Genomic DNA, 26,977 nt, shown 5'->3' on the forward strand with positions numbered 1-26,977 from the left:
CCCAAAATGCAACTTTAGTCATTATTTACTCACCATAATGTTGTTTTAAACCTACATTGCTTATATATATATATATATATATATATATATATATATATATATATATATATATATATATATATATATATATATATATATAGTATATACAGTAAATGTAACATTACATTTTGTGTTGTAATATTTCAAGATACAATGGACTAAACCAACAGGTTTACTTTATCCCTTTTTTTAACCTAAAAGGATTATTTATGATCTATAAGGATTTTGAGGAATCATCATCTTTTTGTACATATACATACATATATATACACATATATATATATATATATATATATATATATATATATATATATATATATATATATATATATATATATATATATATATATATATATACACATATACATATATACATATATACATATATATATATATATATATATATATATATATGTATATATATATATACACACACACACATATATATATGTATATATATATACACACACATGTATATATGTATATGTATGTATATATATATATATATATATATATATATACACACACACACACATGTATATATATGTATATATGTATACACACATGTATATATGTATATGTATGTATGTATATATATATATATATATATATATATATATATATATATATATATATATGTATATATATATATATATATATATATATATATATATATATATATATATATATATATATATGCAAACATTTTTGTTTAAATCTAAGCTAATATAGATGTTTCTGGAGTCAGGGTTAAGGCAGTTTGTAGGGTGGATAAATATGGCCATGTTTCATTTTTGGGCGAACTATCCTTTTGAGCAGATGATATTTTGGATCAGGGCACAATTACTGACTGATGCACAGGACACATATTAAATATTACATTTTAAGACAGCACAGCCATAATACATTTTAAGCACATAGTAAAACAACAGTAAAACTGGTCTGGATTTATCCACTTATAAAAATGTGGTGCTTTGTAATACAACGTTTCTTCTTTTACCATAATAATACCACGATCATCTTTGAAGTACTTTGTAAATATGAAGGTGTACGAATATTGGAAATCATTTAGTGGTTATATTTAGTACCTCTTTAGTACTTTTATGTAGTTAAAACAGTAAAATTGAATGATTCCCTGCTCAGAAGCGTGAAAATACAACGCTACCTCCCGAGTGCTCAGAAGCGTGAAAAAAGTAAGCGTACAACTGTCAGCTTGCTACCGCGTCCAGATCTCAAGCACAGGACTCGTGTCGATTGCCCCCCGAAGGGGATTAAACTAGGAGGAATGGAGAAGGATGCTGACCCATCCGGAAAGAGATGTAAACACATTTCGGTGGGTTTGGTGCTTGTCAGTTTAGTGAGGTTAAATTGTGCTAATCTAGGACATCCTTCAAAACACAATGCTTCCATGTAACAGTAATAGCCACAGTCCCGTCAATAGAGGCTCCCACAGCTCTACTGACTAAACGTGCACAAAACACACATACACACACACACACACACACACACGTGATACAGAAGAGATGGTGTTACCGATGTGACCATCCTAGAGATGCAGGTGGGACAGTATGTTACACAGCAGCAGTGCCTCGTCCTCGTCTTCGATCCAGGGAGGCGTTTGAGAAGAGGGCTGGTCAGAGTGTTTTGGCAGTGGAGAGTGGACGGACCCTCTCAGCTCCGGATCAGGGTCAGGAACTCGTCTCGTGTCTTGGGGTCCTCGCGGAACACACCCAGCATGGTGCTGGTCACAGTCTTGCTGTTCATCTTCTGGACGCCTCGCATAACCATGCACATGTGACTGGAAAACGACAAAGAGGAGAAATTAATGCACTGGACATTCTCATTGCATAGAAAAAACAAAGGAATGCATTGTTTATACTTACTGTATAATAAAATTACATTTCATTTATTTTAATTTTACTTGTGACAGGAAAATAGTCACTTTGCATGAAGTTTTATATAAAATTAAATCAAATCTTGAGGATTTTTATAATTATTACATTAGAAAATAAAAATAAATACTATATTGAGGATTGCTCGTGCTTATTACAATGTAAATAAAAAAATAAAAATTGTAATAAAATGATATAAAAATAAAATAAAAACACAAAATATAAAAGAACTTAAGGACTGCTCGCTTATTACATTGTATAGGATTATTCATACTTATTTTTAATTTTATTTTACAGTGTAATATGTGACTTTTTTCATTAAAGAAAAATAAATCTCAATATTTGCTCTTTCTTAGCATTATACTGTAGTGAAATAAAATTTCACTAGTGACTGGAACACAGTAAGGAAAAGAAATAAGTCTTGATATTTGGTCTTTAGAATTACAGTGTTAAATAAAATAAATATAAAATTCCACCTGTAATCAGTTTTGGTCATTCTTGTCATTATATTGTCAACAAAAAGTTTGAACTTGAATGAACTTGAACTTGAATCCGTACGTTGCTTCAACGACCACCCCAACACCAGCAGGCTGTAGAGCTTCAGTGATGGCGACAGCAATCTGTTTGGTTAGACGCTCTTGAACTAAAATAAAACAAGTAGACCAGAAATACTCAGAACACTTCAATGTGAAGTTATCAATAAGGAAGGAATATAAATATTATTACATGCTACCGTTTGTTTGAGGGGACCATTACCTTGCAATCTCCTGCTGTATATCTCAACGATCCTGGTGCAAAATAAAAAAACTTTAATAATTACACTCATACACACTTCATGATATGTAATGGTGGTTTGATAAGAATTTATTACTCTGGGATTTTAATCGTTGGTGGTAATGATATAAAACCTGGGTCAGGAGTATATTTAGCTAATTTCTTTATTCAAAAACACTAAAATGTAAACTGACAAGAAGCTGTTCTTGCCGTGTCTTCATTAGTGAAGTGCAGTGTTATGGTTGGTACATAGTGAAATGGCTAAGCCACAGGTATTGGGGTCAGATTGGATCAAGCTTCTCTTTGTCACTCACACACCGTCTAATCTTCTTACAGACACTTACATTCTCACTGCTTCAAACACACACACACACACAGGCATGTGCATCTTGATTTCACAGACAAACAACACCCCTGACGAGAAGAGAGACATTAATCCCCTTTACTCGATCAAATGCTGCTGAATGAAGGAATGAATCCTCATGAAAGAATCCATTAAGATTCAATACTGCATCATAAAAACATACATTTACTATTAAGTGATTCAGATTCATTACATAGCCTAACATGTATTTTTAAGGATATATAAAAGAAAAAATGCATTTATATGATCAAAAATACAGTAAAACGTTTGTCGTTTGAGCTATAGCCTTTATCTAATATAAAATAAAATAACTTGCCATAACACCGCCAACACGTCTATCACAGCAAGCCTATTGTCAAATACTGTTAGAATTAATTAGAAACTGCTTTGTATTATTTGTAATTTGTATTAATTTCTTCCTTAAAAAAAAAAAAAAAAAAAAGAACACTGACCCCGTCTTTATACTGATTTTTAAAAAAAAATGATTTAAAACTGTACCAATTAAAAAAATAAAAGGCAAAAACGATTTTATGACTATATTTTGTTATTTAACACAATGACACGGTAGTATCCAGATGCATATTGTGAGCCACTATTTGTGGAAAAAAATATTTTGGAAATAGTTTGTACTTTCCTGTGAAACCTAGGTGTATTTTGCCTACCTTGCTAATTTACTCAGTCCAAGCACCCTCTTGTTTGGAAGGTAACCTATATGCACCTGTGAAAAACACAACACATTAACAGACAACAGATAGACGGGACAACAAAACATATGATCAATTTACAAAAATATGATCATTGAAATAAAATGGTTACTGAGCTGCATTCCGTTGCTTGTAGTGAGCTTTAAATATAAGCATTAGGGATAAATAACCATGTAGATATAATAGTAATGGGTCTTTCTTGAACAATTTGTTAGTTTTGAACAAATCTTTAATGCGACTCAAAAAGAACAGGTCGTCTCGGGGAGTGATTTCTTCATTTGTGTATGCACAATATCCCACAGGTTCTGTACTGGAAGTAGTTGGAAAGAATCGTGATATGAACTAATCAATTCTCTTTCCGGATCATGCTGCATTTCTAAAAGCTCATGACTCTGACCCGAAAACTTGTTGATGTGAGCTAATCATAGTCTAATGAATGAATCTTTTCGGTTTCTCACAGCATTATAGTTTTGTCTCGTTTGTTATGTGATCATTGTTTGCACAAGTAGAAGATATGTTGACACATAACATTTTAATTATGTTTTGCTAAAATGAATGAAATTCTTTCATTTTGCTGAAAGAGACTTAATGGTCTGAGTCAGTAAAATGATTCAAACTTCCCATCACTAATATATAAGCATTAGGTCATAAAGTGACAGCAGCCTAATAAACCTGCTGGTAATAAACAGGATATGTTTGAATACCTATCCATCTTATTTGCCTCTAAGAGAAGGCGAGGCCATTTATACACTTTTCAGTATCAGTCAACTATTTTTAGCTGTACAAATCAGCTTACTTGCTGCTTGATATTGCAAACTGGTTTGTCTTACCGTATTATTTTAAATGTTTTATCATACGAACATACTGGTTTGTATTGCAAACCGTTTTCCCATTTTACTGCACTTTGTCATTCCTAGTTATTTCCCTGCAGTGTTGTATTGAACAGTGTGTCTCACACATTCACAGAAATAAGTCGGATAGTAGCTTAAAAAAGAATCGAAGTACTTTGTTATTTTGCTACTTCTAAAGTGGCTGTTAGCAGAGTAGTATACTATTAAATAGACAAAATACAATAAACATCACTACTGTTAAGTAACTCTTGCCTAAACATTTACAGCAAATGACCATAATTACTATGCACCTTTGTCTTGACGAGAAAATGGGAGCAGCCATTTGTAAATTCTATGGGTCTAGTTTATTTTAGTGCATTATATTAATTATAAACACACTGGTTTGTAGTGCAACACTTTTTCCAATTTAATGCATGTTGTCATTGTCCTTGTTATTTCCCTATAGCGTCTAATAAACCGGAAGCCTCATCCATAGGCTTACTTCTCCCCAGTAATTATGATTTTTGAAATAATCAAAGCACTACATGAGAAGTTAAAGACGCAGAGAGCCGTGCGTAAGCTCGGAAGTGACTGCACATCCCCCCCCCCAACCTAACCTCTTCTCTGCCGTCCAACTCAAATGTCAGCAACAATTTGATGAAACAGCCCAGAGAAAGGGCAGCGTCAACAGACATGCGAGGGTTTTTTTTTTTTTTTCCTTTTCTGCCCCCCCTGTTCTAATGCGATAATCCTCCACTTTGCTGAACCCTCTTCTTCCACGGTCGCCAAACTCCCCCTGACATCCTTCAAAAGCGTCGACGGAGCTTTATCGACAACTTAAAGAGCACCTGGGAAATGAGCAGAGCCCTTTTTGCAACTCAATCCAACAGGTAAGACACGCGGTGGCCATACGGACGATACGTTTCAAGTGTAAAAGAAAGCGCACCTGTTCGTCTCGGTGTTCGTGATGGACACTAAGAGCGTCGTGTGGACAATCACAGACGCTGAAGCGCAAGCAAGAGGGCCAAAAATGAAAGAGAACGGCCGCACGCCTCTCTGAAAGAAATGGGTGAGTCATTATCTTGTTGCAGATGCGGCGAGTGGTGAGGTAAATAGATGAGAAGGGATAAGGGGCCGCGCCGATGACGACAGGGAGCTATCAGCGGGGGACGCAGCGGAAACGATGGCCCTCCAACAACATCTGACAAACAAAATTGCAAGTGGCAGAAAAAAAACATTCAGCGCGCTTGATCAATGGCTCAGTCTATCATCAGCAGCCATTTGTGGCGTGACAGGATCGACGGTGTCTCTTTTGTCTTAAATGGCAGACACCTGCAGTGCTATGAGCTGGAGGGAGGTACTAAATGTCAAACCTGCAGGATTAAGAGTGGCCATTGTTTTTGGAGTGGATCTCAGACCCGATATCCCAACTTGTCCTTGTTACCTTCTAGATTTAATTATAGCTAATTAACTTGGTTATTGACAGATTGCATAGCAATTTTCTTGTTTTTTTTTCTTCCAGGAGCATCAGGAAAAAAATAAGCTGCCATTACGTGAGTGAATCTCAAAAAGAAATGGAATATTTCACACCACAATTTACAAGACGTATGTACTTAAGAAAAACAAAAGAAAGAAAGTCTTATTTTCATTTTAAGCACTTTCCACGCATTGAAATTATTTTAAATAGCCAATTAAAACCATCCTGATTAAAGTAAGCATACATTGAATTAAAACACTACGGCGATACTTTAAAAAAGTTTTGCATTGCATTTCATAAAAATTATGTAACAATGGGAATAATGTATAGTCCCAAATATAAGCTTACTTTCATCTTAATAATAGTCATTTTAATAATTTTGTAATCTATCTATCTATCTATCTATCTATCTATCTATCTATCTAGATAATATATATAAAATTTTGCCTTTGGGGGGGATGATAATAATTCAATGAAAATAATATATATAAATGAAAAAATATAAAAAATAATAAAATAAAAATAAATAAATAAATGCCTTTAAGACATAAAACAATTACAATTTATAAAATGCCTTTACAAAATACAACTGTAATATTTTAATATTTTTATAATACAATTCATTTTTAAACCTGAACAAAATGTATTAAACTTCAAGAAAAAATTAAAGACTAACCCATTATACAACAAGGTAGTGGTGCAACTACTTTTTAAAACTACATTAACGCCATAGACGTTTTGTCTCACAAATATGGTCATAAAAACTGTACTGCAAAGGTGATGTGCATGAGTGTAAGACGATTTTTCTTACCCGCCCAAAAATGGGAACTAAATGGTGTTCACACATGGAAAACATGTCAATATCCTTCACGATCACCATCTCATCATGGTCTTCATCGAAGATTGCGTCATTCAGGACATCTGCAGGTACAACAACGAATCAAGACGATCAGGCTGGTCAGCTGAGAGATATGACATCATGAAATCATTATATTTCACCCCTTATGCTCTTCCTGTTGCGACCCTGTGTCATTTCTCTTAGCTCATATCAACGTTCAAACATATCCTGTTTTATCTTGTGGAAATGTACTGTCTTTTCTTGTGGGGCTTTTTAATTTCCTGGCCGCCTATCTCGGGGGAAGGTTTCCGTGGAAACATGGCAAACTGATAGCGGGGCTTCAGGGGCTTGTTGAGATGTGACTCTCATATGCGTTGTTGTTTTGTGTAGCAGAAAGCAATCCATTTTCAGGCTGTTTTATGTCTATTATCACTTCGGCAACAGGTGCATCCAACAGGTATCACAAAACTTTTTTTTTTTTTTTTTTTTTTTCACTATTTCTAAAAACCTGAGCAGTGTCTGTCCATGCAAAACTTCTCATCATGATGGCAGGGTGTTGCTGAGGTGTTGTAGGTCCCAAAACTGTACTAGAAATAATTGAAAAAAAAAGATTTACTTCTGTTTTGCTGATGTCACTAGCCTAAAATAAAAGTTTTTTTTTACATAATATGTGTATGTACGTGCATATGCATATTTATTTATTATGCATATATAAACACACATGCAATATATATTTAGAAAATATTTCCATGTATATATTTATATTAATTTAATTTATTATATGTAAATATATTTCATATATAAACATAACACGTTTTAATGAAATATATGCATGAGTGTGTATTGCTATATACATAATAAATATAAACAGTGCACTCATATATGTTATGTAAACAATACCTTTTATTTTGGATGCAATTAATCGCAATTATTCATTTGACAGCACTAAATATAATATAATAAATCATCCAATTCATATCTTTATGGCCTTTACAACATTTCTTTTGTTTAATTATTTACTCCCTGCCACATTATGACTTAAAACACTTCTGTTTTTCCTTATGTCGTCCTACTTTGGATGGAAAAAAGTGATCAAAAACTATCATACAGTTATCAGATCACTTAGAAATCTGCGTTCATTTGTGAAGTCTGACTAAAGGTTAAGTGTTTGTTAAAAAATTGATTATGAGCAATAGTACTAGATATGCAAACAGCCCCGACAAACTGATAGTATCCCTTATAAAAGTGATTTAAAAAGCTTTTCCGATGTCGTCTCATGGTTCCTAGAACTAGGAAAGGACTTTTGTTAATATTTAAACAGATTCCGGTCATTTCACTGTTCAGTTTGGTGACTAACCAGCATGCTTTTCAGAAACTGAGCAGACTATAAATGCACGCAGCGTTGTGCAAATGCTGCAGCTGATCTGAGCGTCTATGTTGAATCTAACCTGAGGGCAGCAGCTGTTACGAGAGAACTGTCATCAGGCTTGTCCTAAACAAACAGACACTTTTTAAAACGGACAGGAACAACACACGGAAAGGTCTCACGTATGACGGTGGCACAGACGGAAAAGAACAGGAAATCAAATCAGCATCTCCCCCAAGTCATCTTTCAGCCTTGTCTCATTTTCTGCCACCGTCACGCACACACTCAATTAAACACAAACTTGCTTACACACTAAGCAAATAAACACTTGGAATACAATAAGTAACCATAGAAACCCACTGAAATTGTGAAGATGTCAACCAGCAGAGCTCTGGTTAAGGGTAATGTTACTGCTGCTGAGGGTTTGCCTTGTTCTCCATCGCTTAAATAAGAGACAGGCATCCATCCAGCCGGTGGGGGCAGGGCACGACAGTGTAATGATGGGTAATATAGAAAAGAGATCAGACGGAGCTGCTCAAACGCAGTAAATCGAGCAATATCACTCCACTTAAATGGTTTTATGTGACATGAGGCCAAAACAAAACCATAAACTATAAGGAACATAATGATATAATTCATTGTAATAATACCTTAATAATTCTCTCATTTCACAATCCTTCCTTCTTTTACCAGTGTCTGTGACTTATGGGTAACTAATCATTAGGCTAATAGAACATTTTTAGGCATCCTTTTTAAAACTCAAAATGGTAAAATGGTGCATAAAATGGTAGCAAAAAAAATTTATTTGCATAATCACACATTAAATATTTACAGGTGTGTGTGTGTATACACATTAGAATATATATATATATATATATATATATATATATATATATATATATATATATATATATATATATATATACATACATACATACATATACATATATATAATACACATACATATATATACATATATATATATATACACACATACATACATACATACATACATATATGTATATATGTATTTAGATTCATATGAAATTATATGAATCTAAAATCTATTTATAAAAATATAAATGTATTTATTAATAAACACAAAAATTTGAATTTTGTATTCAATCGTTCATGATTACTCATTTGACAGGACTTATTTTTAGCTGTGTAAAAACCAAACCAGAATATTTGAAACGAGCTTCATAAAAGTGGTCCACATGATTTGTGAATTAATATTAAGTCTTCTTAATATTATTAATATCATAGTCTTGTGTTCAGTTACAGACCAAAATTAAAAGTTTTCATTGTCTTGTGGATTTATTTGGGCTATTCACTGATATTCAGTGTGATGTTAACAATTTTACATATTAAAATGTTTTAGTAAAAACATGCAAGCAAGCACTGAAGTAACTGCTGTTGTTGTGTTTCCCTGTGTTCAGTTAGTATATCTATATTTAAAAAAATCATAACTATATTAAACTAAAGTCCTGTTGTATTTTACTGATTAATGTAAACATTTTGCATCTATTTGTCTATAATTGCTGTTTGGTTAAAATTACTGAATACTTCATGCCAAAAGGGCTAAAATATCTAAACCTAGATTTCAGCCCTATCTGAAAAACAGTTATAGCCCAGAGGTGAATACACTTTGACATCAAGTGAGATGGAGGAAGGCCTTCATCATTCAAGCACTTAGTGTATACCAGCAGCTTCCTTTTCTTGGGGCATTTACCAATGAGTCAACCACCACCCATAAAAATGTAGCCTCACACAAACCCATTGAACTCCCCCAAACCGTTTTCTGCCTCCAACACTTCCAATGTCTTTCAGTGGGAGACGCAATTTAAGAAACTGCAGGGGTGGTGCAAACTTCAGCCAATCCCTATGAAGAAAGACAAAGACCTTCCTCTAGAAAGTTCTTATCAAATGCACGCTTCACCGTGACACTGCATGTTATACCATCTGCGAACCATGGACCATATTCAAGAGACGCATATGCGAGTGCTGTGAGGTCAGTGCGGGCAGTCTGCTTTTTACAAGGACTTTTTTTGGTGCAGAAAAGTCACATTAATACATTCCGTATGCGTGGGCACTAAAAATGCTACACAAACCAAGTCCAGATGTGCTGTTTTCTATGAGGGGATGTTGTTGGTAATATGATGGTGGGCAGCACCCTGGCTCGACCACTTATACAACAGTCTGAGAGTGACCAGAGAACAATTATGCAAGATAAACCTTGGCTTTGAGGCAGAGTACCTGTTGAGCCAGTAAATCGAATTGATGACACATGGAAGCGCATGAGGAAATACTTTTAACCTGAAATGCTTGACAATGCATTATCTAAAAGATAAACAATCTGTGAGCCGAACCAATTCCCTATATTAGATCAAACCTCCAAAAAACAGATCTCACGAGAAAACTTTTTAGGAGGTCGATTTTGGATAAACTAATATGTGACTTAAGTTGAATTAAAAAAAATATAAAACAAAAAAAAAAAAAAATAAGAAGATTGATGGAGAGCCATCAGGGAACGCCCGAAAATATATGAATTCGATCATATTAATTCATAAAAATATGCCACAAATTTGCCAAAATCTAAAAGATTATAAAGTGTCAAGGGAGTGTGCTGAAAATAAAATAAGAAATAAAAAGAATGTCCTGGTCAGTCTTTCAATGTAATGTATAATAATAATAATAATATAATAATAATAATAATAATATCTTAAAAAATGCCTAATCTCACTATAAAGTGTTCCACACAACTTGCATTGTTCCTATCTTTGTCTTTACAGACCTAAAGTTTCACTTCTAGTTGCATTTAAGTTGTTCTATGATCATGTTAACGATGACCAATCCAGACCAGCGATTCAGTGAGCTAAATTTAACAAAATTAATCTGAAACAACAAATTTCTCATACAGTGGATCAGCCTTGGAAGCTGGGATAGTTTTAGGACTTTGTAATACCGATTCCTAAAGTCCTTTGTACCATTTTAAGGTGATTTCACATCCTTTTAGATGCTTGACCTCATCAGTGACCATTCATTTTCATTTTAAGACAAAGACATTATTACTTTTACTATTATTATTATAACTTTTACAACCCTAAATTCTACAAGGTCCCATTTTTTGAACCCAAAAACACGTTGAACGGCCCCTTAGTGTCATAAAACTGTAAAAGGCCATAAAATGATCTTGAAGACAAAAAAAAGTTCTTTATTTAAAGCATGCTTACTTCGAAAGTTTACAGAGACATTGTATGACTTTTCAGAATATCTAAACTTGAGGGGGAGTGATGAAGCAATGGCGTTAAAATTATTTTAAAACCTATTTAATGCACACACGACGCATAAATAAGCAGCTGTCATGCATTTTTTTTTTACGAACTCACCGATAATTTTCTCCTGATAACCTTTGGTGAAGAACTGCATGGCGGTGGCGGCTCTCCACGGAGTTTTCAGGAGCCCCTGCCGCTGAGGATCTTCGCCGAGCCCCCTGAGAATAGTGGTGTAAGCCGCGGCGATGCTCGGCAGGCTCATCTCATTGTCTTCCAGACTGCGAGTGCGTTCTTCCCGCCAGCTCTCCATCACGCTGGAGGACGGCACGGCGCCCGGGGTCCCGGCGGCACCGCCGGCGCTCCATCCGGGCATCTTCACCCGTCCGTCAAAGTGTCCATTGATCGCGGAGTCTGCTTCGTTTTCATTTTGATTCACTTGTTTCTGTTTGGAGCGCTCCATGGTTGCCTTAAAGTGACAGCGCGGGTTCCTCAAAGTCGGTTTAAGTGCTAACGTGTGTTTTCTTTTAACACTGTTTAAGGTGTAGCGGACAAACTTGAGTGAAGTTCAACGGTTATTATACTCTTGTCAAACTCAGCGCTCTCGCGGGGACAGCTGGGGGTTTTATAAACATTGGCTAATCTGCGCGCATCTCTATTGGTCGCCGGGCGCATCCGCGTCACGGAGCCAGCTTGCTATTGGTCGAGAAACGTGCTTGCGTCAGGCCACCTGTATCTAGTAAGAGGATGAGATCTCTTATTCACATTAAAGTGATGTCTTGGGGCAGATCAAACCACCTAAGGGGATTGACTAGACCTTTAGGTAATGATGTTCTTATGATTAAAAATAAAAGCAGTATTTTTTGAAGTGAAATGCACCATGCAAGCAAGAGGTTGTACAGCTGTTAACTTGTCAGCTCAGATTAGTTTCATTTCATGTGTGTGTGGTTGCAAAATCAAAGTTCAGTGACCTCAAATGAACATCAGAAAACCATTCACTTCACGTTTGAAGGCCGCCCATTACATCACTTGTGTGCAAGCGACATCGTGTAATTTCAGCTTGCCACTGAACCAAAACCCTTTAAAATAAATAGCACTCGAGACTCAAATTTCGATATTTCATCTTTTATTATGATTATTTGTTTTACATACAGTACAGAACTTCACAAAAAAATATGTACAAAGCATTCAGAATATTACTACATTTGAACGATGGCCACATCCTGCCATAATCGCAAACGCTTAACAAAGAGACTTTGCTTCATTTCAAATGCTAATGAAGAGATGCCGTGCATTCAAAAAAAAAAAAAACCCTCAAACCTTGAGAATGTAATGGAAAATGGAGTGGATCACAAATGAGCAGCCGGTCCATTTGACACAATGATTGAATTCCAACAGCAGAAAAGAAAGAAAAATGTTAAAATGTTTCCCCCCAATCAATGTTAAAATAAAATGTAAAAACCGCAAAAGCATTAAACAACCAATTCACACCAAGTGCTATTCTTTGTTAAATGCAAACGCAGAGAGTTTAGCCGAAGTATCCAGTGGCTTTTTCTTTTTGGCGCTGCCCTCATCCGACTCCATTTGTTCATTTACTTGTCCTTCTTCATCTTCGCGCTTTCGTTTCTTGGGGTCAGACTCACCCTTTGCCCTCTCCGTCCAGTTCTGAATGAAAGGTAAGATGGGTTTATGTGCATTATGCAAAATTACACGAGCAATAAAAGGTATCATTCAAATCAGCCTGTTATTGTAATTAAAATTGCTGCATTTGTTCACGGTTCAAGTAAACAAAAGCAGCGAACATTTACAGACGACCATGATGAGTCATCGGACCCATTTCACATATGAGCACCGGGGCCCTTTCTGCACGTCCCCCCCCTCACACTGCACACCATTCATCATTGTAACGCACTCTTTCAGCGTCTGATGCCACCCCCATGTCATTAACATAACATCAATGAGTGTGGCACACACCCCCAGCCCGGGTTTCCAGAGCAACAGGCGTCCTAACCATTCCCCCTCCGGCCTGGAGTGTGTGAAGAGTCATTCTGCCCTGCACTAAGTGGCACTGTGGGTGCGGGGTCACGAACAGACTGTTCATACAGGAGGGCATGAGTGTTTGGAGAGCCCACACACAAACGCAGGTAAGTGGAGATCAGAAAACAGGAGGATACTTGGCTAATGAGCGGTGTTGTCATGGATAAATTGGCTTAGAGCTTTAGAAGCATATTACAAAATAGAGGAAACTGAAGTGAGGGGAAAAGAAAACCAAGTGCATGAATGAAACCTTTACATGACCAATACACGTGCAAGAAAACAGAAACCTGGAAATTCCTAGGTAACCTTCCTGGATTTAGTAACAGTCCGAAGACTTCGCTTGAGCAATTAGTAAACAAGGGTGTCACATGCTCCAATAAGAATGAGATGACTTACCAGTCTTTCCTCGGCTGAAAGAGAACGGAAACGCCCCATGCCTTCCTTGATAACATCCATTTCCTCAAAGTCAGGATTGTCAGTGAGAATACTCTTCCTGTTCTCCTCAAGCCATAGCTGAAAGCCAGTTTTTGGCCTAAAGGAAGTAAATTGTATTTACAGACAATTAGAAACAAAACAATAAAAAGGAATGACATTTCCTCAATCATGTGCTAGCAGTGACTGACTATAATTCAACTTTCTAAAAAGTTAGCAATTAAAATGCTTTGTTCACACAGTAAAATAAATATTTACACCATGTAATTAAAAACAAATAAAATATAGGCAACTACAGAAAATTAACCACTGATCAATTACAAAACTATCAGCATCAATGTTACTGACTAATATTGAAAAAATAGCTACTTTCTTTTATTGAAATAACACTCGACTATGCCTGGCTGTAAATGTTCCTATATTTTATAGCATGCCTGTATTTCACTTAAAGTGAAGTGCTTGACTGGCACAAACTAGAGCTTAACTCATAGTCTTTGAAAAATAAACAATTTCCCAGTATTGCTCTCATATTAATATACAAAGGTGACTAATAAAAATACCGAACTTGTTATAATTAGCATGACGGCTAATTATAACAAGAAACACTTTCATTTTGAAAGTTAAACTATCTTCAGTTGTCCATGATCACAACAGAAGATTTTAATGTTCTCTTACTTTCTGTTTTCAATATTCTCCACTGATGCTGGAGGTGTAGCTGCAGGGGGCGGTTTTACTTTCTCAACTTCCGTTTGACTGTCCTCTAGTTTCTTCATGCTTCCTTTAGAGGCACTCATTTGCAGGAGAGTGGCCTGGGTCTGAAAAACAGCGCCTAGCAAATTATCACCAACTCAAAACATCTGAAGAGCTGTTATGTACAATTTTTGTAACTAGCAAACTGGTTAAAGAACATAATGTTGCTTACATTCCCATACAAACACCTCTGACATTTCACTTGAACAAGCGCTTTAACATCAGAACTAAACATTCTTGAGGAAAGGATCCTATAACCAGGTCATGCCTGGGAGACAGAGCTGAGAGTGAGTTTTATGGGGTCAGACAGGGTGTGTGACCCTGCAAGGCTGAAGAACATTTGTATTTGAGCAACACACTGTACCTTGGACTTTGGTTTGGGTGCCAGGGGCTTCAGGACTGGGGCTTTGCTCTGTTTTGATGTACCGCCGAGAGGTGTGGGTTTTCTGCTGGACATTGTCATGCTGTCCAAAACATTAGTTGTTCTGGGCTGACCAGCTGATGAACTTGATGACTTTCCTGCACCGGACACCTGCACATGAAATATATATGTATTTTAAGCACTGTTAATGTAAAAATGTTTAGCAATATTTGTGAAAATCAAAACTTTAATGCAATTCAAAATTCTAACCTTAAAAGGGTTCACACGTCCTTCTCTGCTCACTGTGATACAAAAGCACAATTTTAATTATCAGTAGACAATCATACATAATGGAGGCCCATTTGTGCCACTCAAAAAGTTATTTGAAAAATGAAATCAATTTGAATGAGTAATATTGGAAAAACAAAGCTGAAATTTGATCATTAAAATGAACTAAACAGCCAAACTCTTTACTTTTGAATGTTTTATATTCAATTTCTTAAATTATTGAAATTTCTGTATATATTTCTTATTTTTTTCTATTCTACTCACTTGGTTTAGGAGAAGGCCTTTCAGGTGACTTTCCTCCTTTTTTGAACGGATTCAAACCTGGATAGTCAAAACATGTCGATGTCAATAACCACATCAAAAATGTAAATCAAATTCAATTTTAGAACTGTGTCTACTGCAGAAATTGAGACTCTGTGTTCTGAAAACGTCCACAATTGGGAGTGTCAAAAAAAAAAAAAAATAAATAAACTATATAGAACCAATGTGCAAAGAGCATTTTTTTATGTACTTTAACATATTGTACTTTTCAGATACAGTTATAGAGAAAAACTTAAAATTACTTGGCTTCCTGTACTCAGTTGATTCTTCTGCATCCATTTGCTCCTCTTGTGGATAATCTTCCTCCTCCTCTTCCTCACAGCCATTCTCTACTTGTGCGTGTCTGCTGCTCATCTGACGGGATCCTCTATATTCTCTGCTGGTGTAATTAATCATGCAAAAACAAAACATGATACGTTACATCTGCATCACCATTTTCGATTAATGTTTATTTGATTCAGAATCAATTGTCATTACGATTACTGAAAAGAGCTTTTAAAATCATTTCAAAAGACATTTCACTCACAATGCACAAGGGTCAAAGATACCCGCATCAAAAGAATTTTAATGTATAACATTTAGAACAACTTCAAAAGCTATGATTTTTCTAGCCCTGAAGCTAGTAGAAAGAAATTGCTTTTAAGAAGCTCCAGTGGCACTGAAAGAACTTTGATCAAAATAATACATACTAATACTACACAGAATTCCAGGCTAACCTCTGATAGGCTGGCTCTTCTTCCTGATCCTCCTCTTGAAACTGATTGGCCTTTTCCAGGGCAAGTTCACTGAGTTTCTGTGCCAGTGCCATGCGTCTGGAACGAGACGCGTAACGGATGGCGAGCGTCACAACGCTGTGAGTCATCATCTCAGCCAGCTCCATGCACCGAAACTCTCGCTCCAGTTTACACGACAGCTGCCGTAACACAAACAAAAAACAAACAGCATCGAAAATTATGAGATGACTAAAAGAACAGTTCAAATAACAAAATAATCAGATCAAATGTGCCAGCTATGCCAGAAAATGACGCACATGCAACAATTTTGATTTATGACATTCCAGAATTGTTTTACAGAAATCAGACAGTGAAATTCAATCCAGGCTTATGCAATTGAATTTAACCGGGCTTTTACTTCCTGTTCTGGCCACATGAATGACTTACAGCGAACATCTTCATTAGCAGTTCCTGCTGCTCTTTCTCAGCCTGAGACTGACCCTCGCTGTCAAATTCATAACCACTGGATGACAGAAAGCCATAGTGGTTATGAAAGAGCATGGACCGCCAGTACTGCTCCTAAAAAAAACAAAAAAAAACAAACACAGCTTTAATGTGTTATTCCCAAAATAGGGAGAGACACAACTGACTGTGTAGGTCTGCAACAGAATAGAATATAAAAAAAAAAACACAAGTGAATAGGATCGTGTCTATGTAATGACAAACCAAGAAAATAAATAATAATAATTGTAATTAATAATAATATTAAGTAAATAAAAGGTTTGATGAAGTAGTCAAAATAGGTACATATTACTTCATAAGAGTGCAGAATTCTCTCTTATACCTCCATTTGGCCTTTCTCTGTTGTGGTCTGGCAGTAAGGCAGGTTAAAGGGCAGGACGGCTACAGCAGGGCGAGGTAGAGTAGGTGGGAAACGTGAGCCTTTACATGGGATACACCTGAGAGAGAGGAGGAGGAGGAGGAGGATCCCCTGTTTCATTGGCTGCTTGGAAATTTCGATTTGGATTGATTTGACATTTGTGAATCAAAGAAAATGAGAAAAGGAGAAAGACGCACCTAAGCTGCTGTGGATTCTCATGAACCCCAACAACCCAGTAATGGTCTGATTTGCTTTTGCAGCTGTCTCTGGTGTTACAGACAGGAGTCCATGTGTTCCCCAGGGTCCGATTCAGCATACGCACAACACCCTCCGAATCAATACAGCACGGGGTTCCTGAAAAACAATAAAATTATAATAAGCCTTCAACTGTTATTTACTTATAAACTAGAAAAAAAAGTGCCTTTTAGTTCATGTCTATATGCTTTTAAACCATATGTATGCATAAACAACATCTCATAATGTAGGGTAAGATTTATTCAATGAAAAGAAAAAAAAACTTATTGTAAAATATTACTACATTTATTATTTATATTATCAATGTAACTGAAGTAAAAATGTAGCTTTGCCATCGCAGGAATCAGTCTTCACATGATTTTTAAATTATTCTTATGCTTATTTGATGCTCAAGAAACATTTCACATTATTATCATCACTGCTGAAAACACTTGTGCTGCTTAACAGTTTTTCAGAAATTGTAATATATTGTTAAGATTCTCTGAAAAGAATGGCTTTCATTTGAAATAAAAATCTGACCCTAAACTTTTTAACAGCGGTATACAAAGCGTGATATATTTATCGTCAGGAAATTAAAGTTAATATTACAAAGGGCTATTTTGTTCGTTTTCCATTTCCTTAACTATCAAACAACAGGAAGAGAACACTGCGACTCACCCTCTGCAGTGAAGCCCATCCATGCCAGATAGGACTTCCGTGAGAGTGGCAATGGTTCTCCGTGTATGAGCTGTCTTTTCTTGCTCCCGAGTTGAAGCAGCTGTATGCCAAGGGCCTGATTTCCATCAAACCCAGTACCTGAATACACACATAGCAAACAAGCTCAACCAATGTGTAAACACAAATGCGCAAGCACTGGGAAGAAGGTTTTGATTTTGTTAGCTCTTTTTACTGGCAAAAAATATTAATTCCGGGAGTCATTAATCAAAACATATGTATCTAAGGCTTCTGGTTGTTCAGAAGAGCACACTGCATTGAAACCAGTGCTCGTGCTGTAAGTATAGGTTCACGCATCAGTACCTCTGTGATACACGATGAGGAGCTGCTCTCCATGTCCTGCCATGCAGACAACAGCTCCAGGCAGACTGAAGATCTCCCTCTGCACTCCACCAATAGAGAACAGCCTGACCATCAGAGCACTGGTGGCCACTGCTGCCCAGCTCTGACCCAAACACAACGCACGGACATCCTCTCCTTTAGGTAGATCCACTATCCAGTCCTTATGAGTGTCCCAGCATGAGAAATGCAAACACTGGACCTTACTGTTCAGAGAGAGAGAGAAAGAGAAATAGTGAAACAGAGACATTTGCAAAGGGAAACTAAAGATGTAGATAAATGAACATTTTCGTATTCAGCTCTGACTGTCCATTAAAGAGCTCTCTCATTTTTATCTCTGATATGCCAGTTTTCTTATTCTTTCTACATGTAAATATCTTTGTGATTATGTTCAAGGAATTGGCTCACTGGAAAATTACATGAAAACAAATGACTATGTAACACTATTGCCATTGAAAAATACTAACTATACTTAATACCCGAGTGTCCAGAAATCCTAATTTCTATGACACCTAATGTAATTTATTCATTTAATTACAGGCAGATAATGTAATACTGAATTTCTACTCGATTAGCAGTTCTACAAATAAAAATGGGAGGCCAAGTGCAAATTTGCTTCGTAAACAAGAGCAAGCGCTTGAGGACAAAGGGGAAACTACAGAGCAAGGTTCACATCAGCTGCTGCTGGCGGTGATCTGATTACTATGAAAGCACTAAAGAAATTGGTAAATTATTAAAACTTAGTTCTTGTACCTGGCAAGCTCATCGGTTCCCTCACAGGCCAGCAGCACGGCCTCCTGGGATACATCAGCCATGGTGTGGCCCAGGGTGTTTGTGAGGTGCATGGCATGATGGACGGCAGTATCGTGAAACTCCACATCAATGGCATTGTCCTGATCATCGTTATAGCCACGGACGATACCCACGGAGTTCCACATCTGTCAACGAACATAAGGAACTTTACAACGCCTTCTCACAACTAGATTTCCAAATTTTTACTGAATCAACAACAGAAATGTTTTTTTTCCTCACCATAAAGCGATGCATAAGGTGCACTGGGGTGGATCCCGACTGGAAAGCCCTTTGGGGTTGAGTGGGCATGGGACCATCATACACGGGACGGGACACTGCAGGACCCACAGCAGGAAGAATAGCACTGCTGCCATCCTCCTCCGGGACTCCATCCAGTTTTACAGAGCCTGGATCTTGAGAGACGCAAACATCTGACCATTAATTAAAGTGCTTTAAATCACACTACTAATAATATCCTCCACTTATAGTAACTGCCTGCACTGCTTCCTTTATGGAGACGCTCACACCTTGAGAATTGTCATCGTCATCCAGGAAGGACCCCCTGTTCCGTGGTCTGCCCGTGGCAGGCATGAGGTCATCGTCGTCGTCGTCATCATCCTCCATGACGGGTTTCTTTACCGGAGACCGCGAGTCACTCATGCCCTCATCTAACATCCGGTCATCATCCTCATCAAACAAGTCATCATAGTCACTCTTTTCTTTAGCTGCAGTGGCCTAAACATCAGAGACAGACAAAAATAAAGAAATTAAAAAGTTTTCCCCCACTCGTACAGCCCAATGACATATAATATTTGCAAATAATATCTGCTATGAACAGACATTATATAACACCTCCTGTATGTTTTAGTATGAATACTTGAATTTGACATTATAATACTTTTAACCATTTGAATGAACATAAACTAATGTAATAATTGAATATTATTATACAGTATCACTATTGTTAATAATAATTAATAATAATAATAATAATAATAACAACAACATGCATATGCAATATAGTGGGATATAAAATATGAAATTTATCTAACTGAAAAACAGTCAAATGTATTGCCAGTGTGAACTCATGGTTTTGGTTAGTGTTTTTGTAATCCTCACATTAGATTTTCAAAAAGTGACAATTTGTTAGCCAATGAGACAAATCCACTCAGATTGTGCAAAAACGGCACATGTATGTTTTCATATCATTAGCACTTGTTCCCTCATTAGTCAGTATGCATGCACACAGGGCTGACAGATTGCACAGATTAGGTAAAACACAGGGCAGAAAGCGTTTCCTTAAAGGAGAAAGGCTTATTTGGGGACTAAAGCTCTTCACATCTTGCAACCACAAGAAAGCTAGTGAAAATGTATTTTACCGATTGAAATTCATATTAAACCTTACAAAATTTGAAGCTGAGACTTCAGCCCATCTCCCAGCCCTAGTATTTAATCTTAAAAGACAGAATGGTATTATTTTAACAAATAATCAAGCAGCAGATACAGGCACATGAAGGTTACCTAAAGATACATATACATCCATCATGGCTTTACATTGGTGATGCTATTTCTGTCATGAAGCGACGACTGACCTTGGCGCTTGGGACAGTAGAGGAAGAGGATGGCGACGAGGACGACACGCCTTCCAGGAGCCCGAGGCAGCCCTCGGTGTCGGTGTAAGCGATCCTGTCCCCAGAGGGATGCCAAGCCATCCCACACACAGTGAACCCTTTCTCGTGTTTCTGTCTGTACAAAGTACAAGACCAACAACATTATCACTGCACATGCTGTATAGACTGAAATGACTAGTAGCATGACCTCCTAGTACCATGAAATCTTAAATACACACAATTTTGTGTACAGTTATATTAGATATGGGGTAACAAGGACAATACAATATTTGCATCATTAAATATCAACACCAAAAAGAAAATGAAGATAAATGTGACTATAACCTCTCGATGCACAGTTTGGCCACTACATCCCAAATCAACAGATTTCCTCCAACTGTTCCTGCAGCCAGAAACTTCCCACACGGTGACCAGACCACTACATTAACAGCCTGGGAAGAAAAAGAATCGGAAAGAATTGCTCAGAACATTATGCACTGCAATATAATAACACTTAGCACATTATCTCACCTGATACAGTAAGCGAAAGGTTAATAATCAGTTGTAATGCTAATAAAAGTTTACACAGTCTTTAAATTGACCTTTTTCTAATTATATTTCTTTTAACTGTTGCATTATTGACTTTTACCGACCTGTGTGATGAGGTCATCAGAGAGCGTGCTGACATGTGTCCATGTGTTTCTGTCGTACAGTTGAACGGTCAAGTCCACGGGTACGGCAAGCAGCTACAAGCACACACATCCAATGAAAATTTTAATCTTAAATGCCATGACCGCTGTAAGAAACTGGTAAACCGAGTTATATAGATGACAGAGAATGACTGATGTGCTCATAAAAGTGTTATATAGGAAGCAACCAAAGAGAATCCTTAAAATGTAAATTGGATTTTGAAGCTTTATACAAGGTGAAATTGTCGATACCTTTCCGGAACGAGGCTGCCATGCAAGCCTACAGAGAGACTTGGCGTTGCTCACGTCACTCGACTTCTGGAGAATTTTCCATTGAGCTACTTGAGTCTAAAAAAACACAACAGGGTTCATGAGCTTTACATCTAATCTAAAATACAAAGAGGTTAATGAAGTCTGACAACACACTGAGTTTAACTATAAAGAGTCAATTAAGTATAAAAACAAAAAAATTGTGCTATAGTTTTTATTCTTTCTTGAAATTAATGTAAATATGTAATTATGTTGAAAGTACAACTTGTAATAAAAAGTGTTTCACTACTTTTGTACCCCACTGTAGCTGCTAAGGCTTCATACCTGTGACTCAATAGACCACACAGTAACTGATCCATCACAGCTGGAGGAAGCCTGTCGGGAAGTGACATCAGCGCAATAAAATGACCAATTATGACAACACCATTATTAACAGATAAATACTCATCAGTCGATCAAAAGAAGAAAATATTTGAATGACCTCAAACGGTAGTGTACGCGGTTCAGAGAGTAATGGTAGTGGTAATGGTAAAGGTAAAGTGTGCAATGAATAAGAAACTGAACTAATTTATTAACATTTCTTTATTCGGCCACATTTGGAAAAACCAGCCAGCCATTTAAAGCAAGCATGACACTCACAAGGAACTCGTCAGAAGGGTCAAGAGCCACACTGAGGACGGGAGCGTCATGGCCACGTAGGGTCTTCTGCTGACTGCTGTCCACCACCTCCACTATCTTCACAACAAAGTCACTGGAAAACAGAATGGCAAAATTAGCACCTTCATTCTCCACCATTTTCAGCCCAGCAGAGACTCATATTGGCGCAGCAGATCTTTCTGATCTGAAGTGGGGAAATAAATGAAAACTCATTTCCGACCTCTACAGGAAGGAAAAAAAAAAAAAATCAAATAACCTGTTTGGAGCTCAGCTGCCAGTGCAGCCTGCATCAATATTCAAGCATCGGCAGCAGGATAAAACTGCTCAATCAATGCCGTGACATGCTCGCTGCATCCATCCATGATGCACCCGCTTAAAACGATCCATATATCCAGAAAACGTCCATTTAGCCAAATACAGCTAATCATACAACAATCGAACTGGCTTCGTCTTCGCATTGACGTCGGTCGAAAAGCACAGAGATTGGAGTATTAAACAATACTTTTAAATTTTATATATTAAATAATATTTAGCACACATTAAATCAGTGGTTCCCAACCAGTGTGCCGCGGCACTAAGGGGTGCCGTGAGATCTTTTGAGGGTGCCGCCAAAATTTCGGGGAAAAAATTCCAAGGGTGCCTCAAACAAGAAAAGGTTGGGAACCACTGGTGTAAACAGTATTCTCATATCATCTAGGACTAGGTATAAGGTGTTGTTGCATGCAAACTCTCGAAATGAAACAAATAAATAAATAATAATAAAAAAGCTACGGAGATTTTAAATATCTATTTCCTTATAAGGGTGCCGGGAACTTTTGAAAGGCTTTCCAAGGGTGCCTCAAACAAGAAAAGGTTGGGAACCACTGCATTAAATGATCCTTAACATTTTTACGACAGTTATTGTAACTAATAAACTAATAAACCATGCATGTTTAATTGTGACGTTTTAAGTCATTACTACCAAACACAAATACAATAGGAAAACAATATCAAAGCCTGGACATTTTAGGCTAATTCTGGCCAGGATACGTCAGACGTAGATGATATACGGTCACCCTGAAACATAAACATGCTTCACAACACAAATGCTGAAGGATAAGGGCAGAAAGCTAGCCGTACCTTGAGCCTGCAGCAACTCTTGACCCGCTGCCGTTGAAGGTGACGTGGTTTGCGTTGGTTGTGAATCGAGTGAGAATGCCATCTGGATCTCCCTCTGGGAAAGTGTGAATTTGAACCGTGTTGTTGGAAACTGCTGTAACTAACTTTCCATTCTGTAGGGAAAAATGGCATTTATATAATAGTAAAGTTAACAGGATTCTGATTTAATTGACCATTTTCAGATGTTTAACGGGAAAAACTGTTGCATTAATCAAAAGCAAATGCTAACTGACCTTCAATGCCACAGAATAGACCTTCTCCCCGACATTTATGGACTTTGGATCGTCGTCATCTAGACTTTCCCATATGCGGACGTCACCGTCACTTCCACAGGTCACAATACTCCTAGAACACATCAAGGTGTTTAAAACAATAAATAGTATGGTGAGCATCAACTACATGCACCTTATTATTTCACAGTTGTTAAGTGTGAAATCAAAGTGATCTCAGAAGATGTTACTTACTTTCCCTCATCATCAAAGCAGACATCAGTGTGGCCTTCTGAGTGACCGTAACGCATGGGCTTTCTCTCACAAGGCATGATGCTCTCAGGAGGACAATCAAAACAGGACAGGAGTCTGCTGGTAAAATAAATATTTATGGAATTATAAATGTAAACATGTTACATAAATTACATTTTATATTTGGAATTAAATATTGCACCTTCCAATTTGATTGCATTAAAATTTATTTATCCTGCTATACTCAATTTATACTTATTTTAACTTGTGTCAAGTTAAATTAATGGTTTCATTATTTCAAATAATTTGTTACATATGATATATAGTCAAAATATTCACACTACACATAAAACTAAATATAAAATAAAGTAATTTGTAATATATGTTATACCTAAAAAGTCTTCACTGCCATTAAACGTTTAACAGATTTGGGACAAAAAAAAAAATAAAAAAAATTCACACACACACACTTTTTACACCACAGACTGAACAAAATCAAGCATTGCTTGGTAACTGGTTGACCTAAATTGGTATTATCTAATTGTGCACTTAATTTTCGGTTGTAATCACATTAGATACCTTTCTATCAAATCTATCAAGATGAATTTGTTCTGACACAGTTTAACTCTGATTTCTTGCCATATTTTATTAATACTGTATAAAGCTTCTCTGGCGAATGCACCGTGATAATGTGAGAAACGTTCCTGGATACATTTTGGTTTGACTGCAGTTAAAATGACCAGTTATACAATAAACTGTAGTAATATACAATATGTAAAAGTACAGAACCTCAATTTATTTGTTTAATGTTACATATGTAGGTTATATAACACATACACACACACAGTTACCTTCTCAAAATTATGTCTAAAGGAAATGATAAACAAACGACAATGTTCTTAACAAATTTAATTATGTCTGACTTTGTGTAACTGGTTAGCGATGCAAAAACTAAAAGTAAGCTCGTTCTATCCCAAGTTCAGACAAATAACGTTGATCTTTTAAACACAAAGTCCGCTACGTCAGCTAACTTCAGCAAAATCATCAACAACCGCGGATTAAAAACACAAGACTTCAAAAGACTACATGTGTGACATTAATCAAATATAATCGAGTAACAACGCACCAATATATGCTGCATATACGTATTTATCTAGCAGTACTTACAGCTTTAGTTTGGCGGTAATTCTCAATATTCAGCGCCACACGCTCGCATCTCCCGCGCTGACGACAGTGACGTTAAAAGTGGGACGGACTGTATAACTTTTCTCAAACGCCATTGGCTGAGTCAAGCATTAGCCCCACCCTACGTCTTACGTATCTTGACGTTACAGAGACAAACGTTCTACATTAAAAAAAAAAACTAAAAAAATAATTATTTATTGTTATAAACGAATTGGGCATAGTGGTTTTTAGTTACTATTATTTTAAAATGTCCGAGGTGCGTGTAAAAAATAATGTTGTCGTTCTTAACGAACAACAAACAAAAGGGGCTGCCTGCAGCAAAACAGTTTGATAGGAGACATGAGCATCAATAATGTGATACAGCCTGGGGTTGTGCGTTTAGTCCTCTGCAAGAGAATAGACAAATTATCCTCATTGTCTGTTTGCTGAACAATCTGATATGTAATCCAGGATGCAGCTCTTGCATCTGCTTGTAGACTGAAATGCAACACCAAATATTATGATATGATATGATTAATGGCCACATTAGGGGATGTCATTCATGCATCATTTAGTTTTCTGTACCTATGTTTGTAAATATGTGTCCGGATTTGACTACATTGCCGAGACCAAACGTCCCCAAAAGGATAGTAAAATCTTAAATCACCTAAATTGTGACAGCCAACGTCCCCACAACCAAAAAAAAAATTCTTAATGAAAATATAAAAATGCAGAAAAGATTCCTGTGAGAATCAGGGGAAAGAATAAAACAACTCAAAAAAATTTTCTAATTATGAATGCAACATTTGTCTAAATTACGATATGTAGGCCTATAAGATATAAATGTATGATCTGAAGATAAAGATGGCCCACTTTAAATTCATAAAAGAGATCCGATCATCTCAGTAACATTAATATTTAACATTGTGTTCGGCAGATCAATAATTATGGTTCCTGTCTCAGTCAATTGAGAATCAGTGAGCACATATAAATGCATTAGACAATGGCCTAGCTAAATCATAATATCTTTGACTAAATCAGAGTTATAAAAGAGGATAATTTCCCGTTTTGTTAAAATCTCACTTTCAATCTTTTTAATATATGCCATTCAATCTTTTGTCTATTTACTTCAGTGACCTGTGTAAGTCTTTAAATCATGTATAAGATTGAAATTCATTAGCGATTCCTACATAGCGTTTAACTTCACATATTGTCGAGCTTGTGACAAAACACAACCTGAGAGGAGATTTGGTAAAAAACCACAGCACAGTAAAAACAGATCAGTCTCAATTTAACTTGTTCGCTCTATTGCTCGTTTTTATTGAAAATATGTAACTACAGTGTTTGGGTGAATTGCTTGTTTGTACTGGACAGATCTATCGAGTAATTTACTGACAAGGTTTTGCAACACAAACAGAAACTGTTTAGGCACTGTTTAGTTCTAAAATACAAGACAGACGATCTAGCAGAAAGAAAGTGTCTAGTCAGTTTTACAAGCCTGCCATCTAGTGGTCAGTACTACAACAGGGA

At 36.5% G+C, this 26,977-nt stretch overlaps 2 protein-coding genes across 4 annotated transcripts; both read right to left on the reverse strand.

Moving 5' to 3' along the window:
• Positions 1-1,664: 1,664 nt before the first annotated feature.
• gch1 (GTP cyclohydrolase 1) lies at positions 1,665-12,160 on the reverse strand. Its single transcript, XM_043262149.1, has 6 exons — positions 11,674-12,160; positions 6,892-7,001; positions 3,732-3,787; positions 2,688-2,719; positions 2,490-2,574; positions 1,665-1,837 (listed from the first exon to the last, which is right to left on the reverse strand). The coding sequence occupies exons 1-6, from the start codon at positions 12,017-12,019 to the stop codon at positions 1,711-1,713; spliced, it is 756 nt and encodes a 251-aa protein (XP_043118084.1). The 5' UTR covers positions 12,020-12,160; the 3' UTR covers positions 1,665-1,710.
• Positions 12,161-12,683: 523 nt separating this feature from the next.
• Positions 12,684-25,554, reverse strand: wdhd1 (WD repeat and HMG-box DNA binding protein 1). Of its 3 annotated transcripts, none has more exons than XM_043262160.1 (26): positions 25,451-25,554; positions 24,287-24,403; positions 24,056-24,167; positions 23,784-23,935; positions 22,647-22,758; positions 22,332-22,382; positions 21,990-22,085; positions 21,702-21,794; positions 21,394-21,500; positions 21,031-21,184; positions 19,966-20,173; positions 19,679-19,851; positions 19,400-19,584; positions 18,611-18,852; positions 18,251-18,388; positions 17,536-17,692; positions 17,303-17,417; positions 16,906-17,037; positions 16,462-16,658; positions 15,988-16,124; positions 15,689-15,745; positions 15,407-15,438; positions 15,140-15,307; positions 14,701-14,840; positions 13,990-14,125; positions 12,684-13,221 (listed from the first exon to the last, which is right to left on the reverse strand). In XM_043262160.1, the coding sequence occupies exons 2-26, from the start codon at positions 24,361-24,363 to the stop codon at positions 13,054-13,056; spliced, it is 3,339 nt and encodes a 1,112-aa protein (XP_043118095.1). In that variant the 5' UTR covers positions 24,364-24,403; positions 25,451-25,554; the 3' UTR covers positions 12,684-13,053. The 3 variants fall into 3 exon arrangements, with proteins under 3 accessions (XP_043118095.1, XP_043118097.1, XP_043118094.1); XM_043262162.1 differs by having other exon boundaries at positions 15,988-16,121; positions 24,287-24,400; positions 25,451-25,533; XM_043262159.1 differs by having other exon boundaries at positions 24,287-24,400; positions 25,451-25,533.
• Between the last annotated feature and the right edge of the window lie 1,423 nt (positions 25,555-26,977).

This window comes from Puntigrus tetrazona, chromosome 17 (genome assembly GCF_018831695.1).
Source record: "Puntigrus tetrazona isolate hp1 chromosome 17, ASM1883169v1, whole genome shotgun sequence".
NCBI lineage: Eukaryota > Metazoa > Chordata > Actinopteri > Cypriniformes > Cyprinidae > Puntigrus > Puntigrus tetrazona.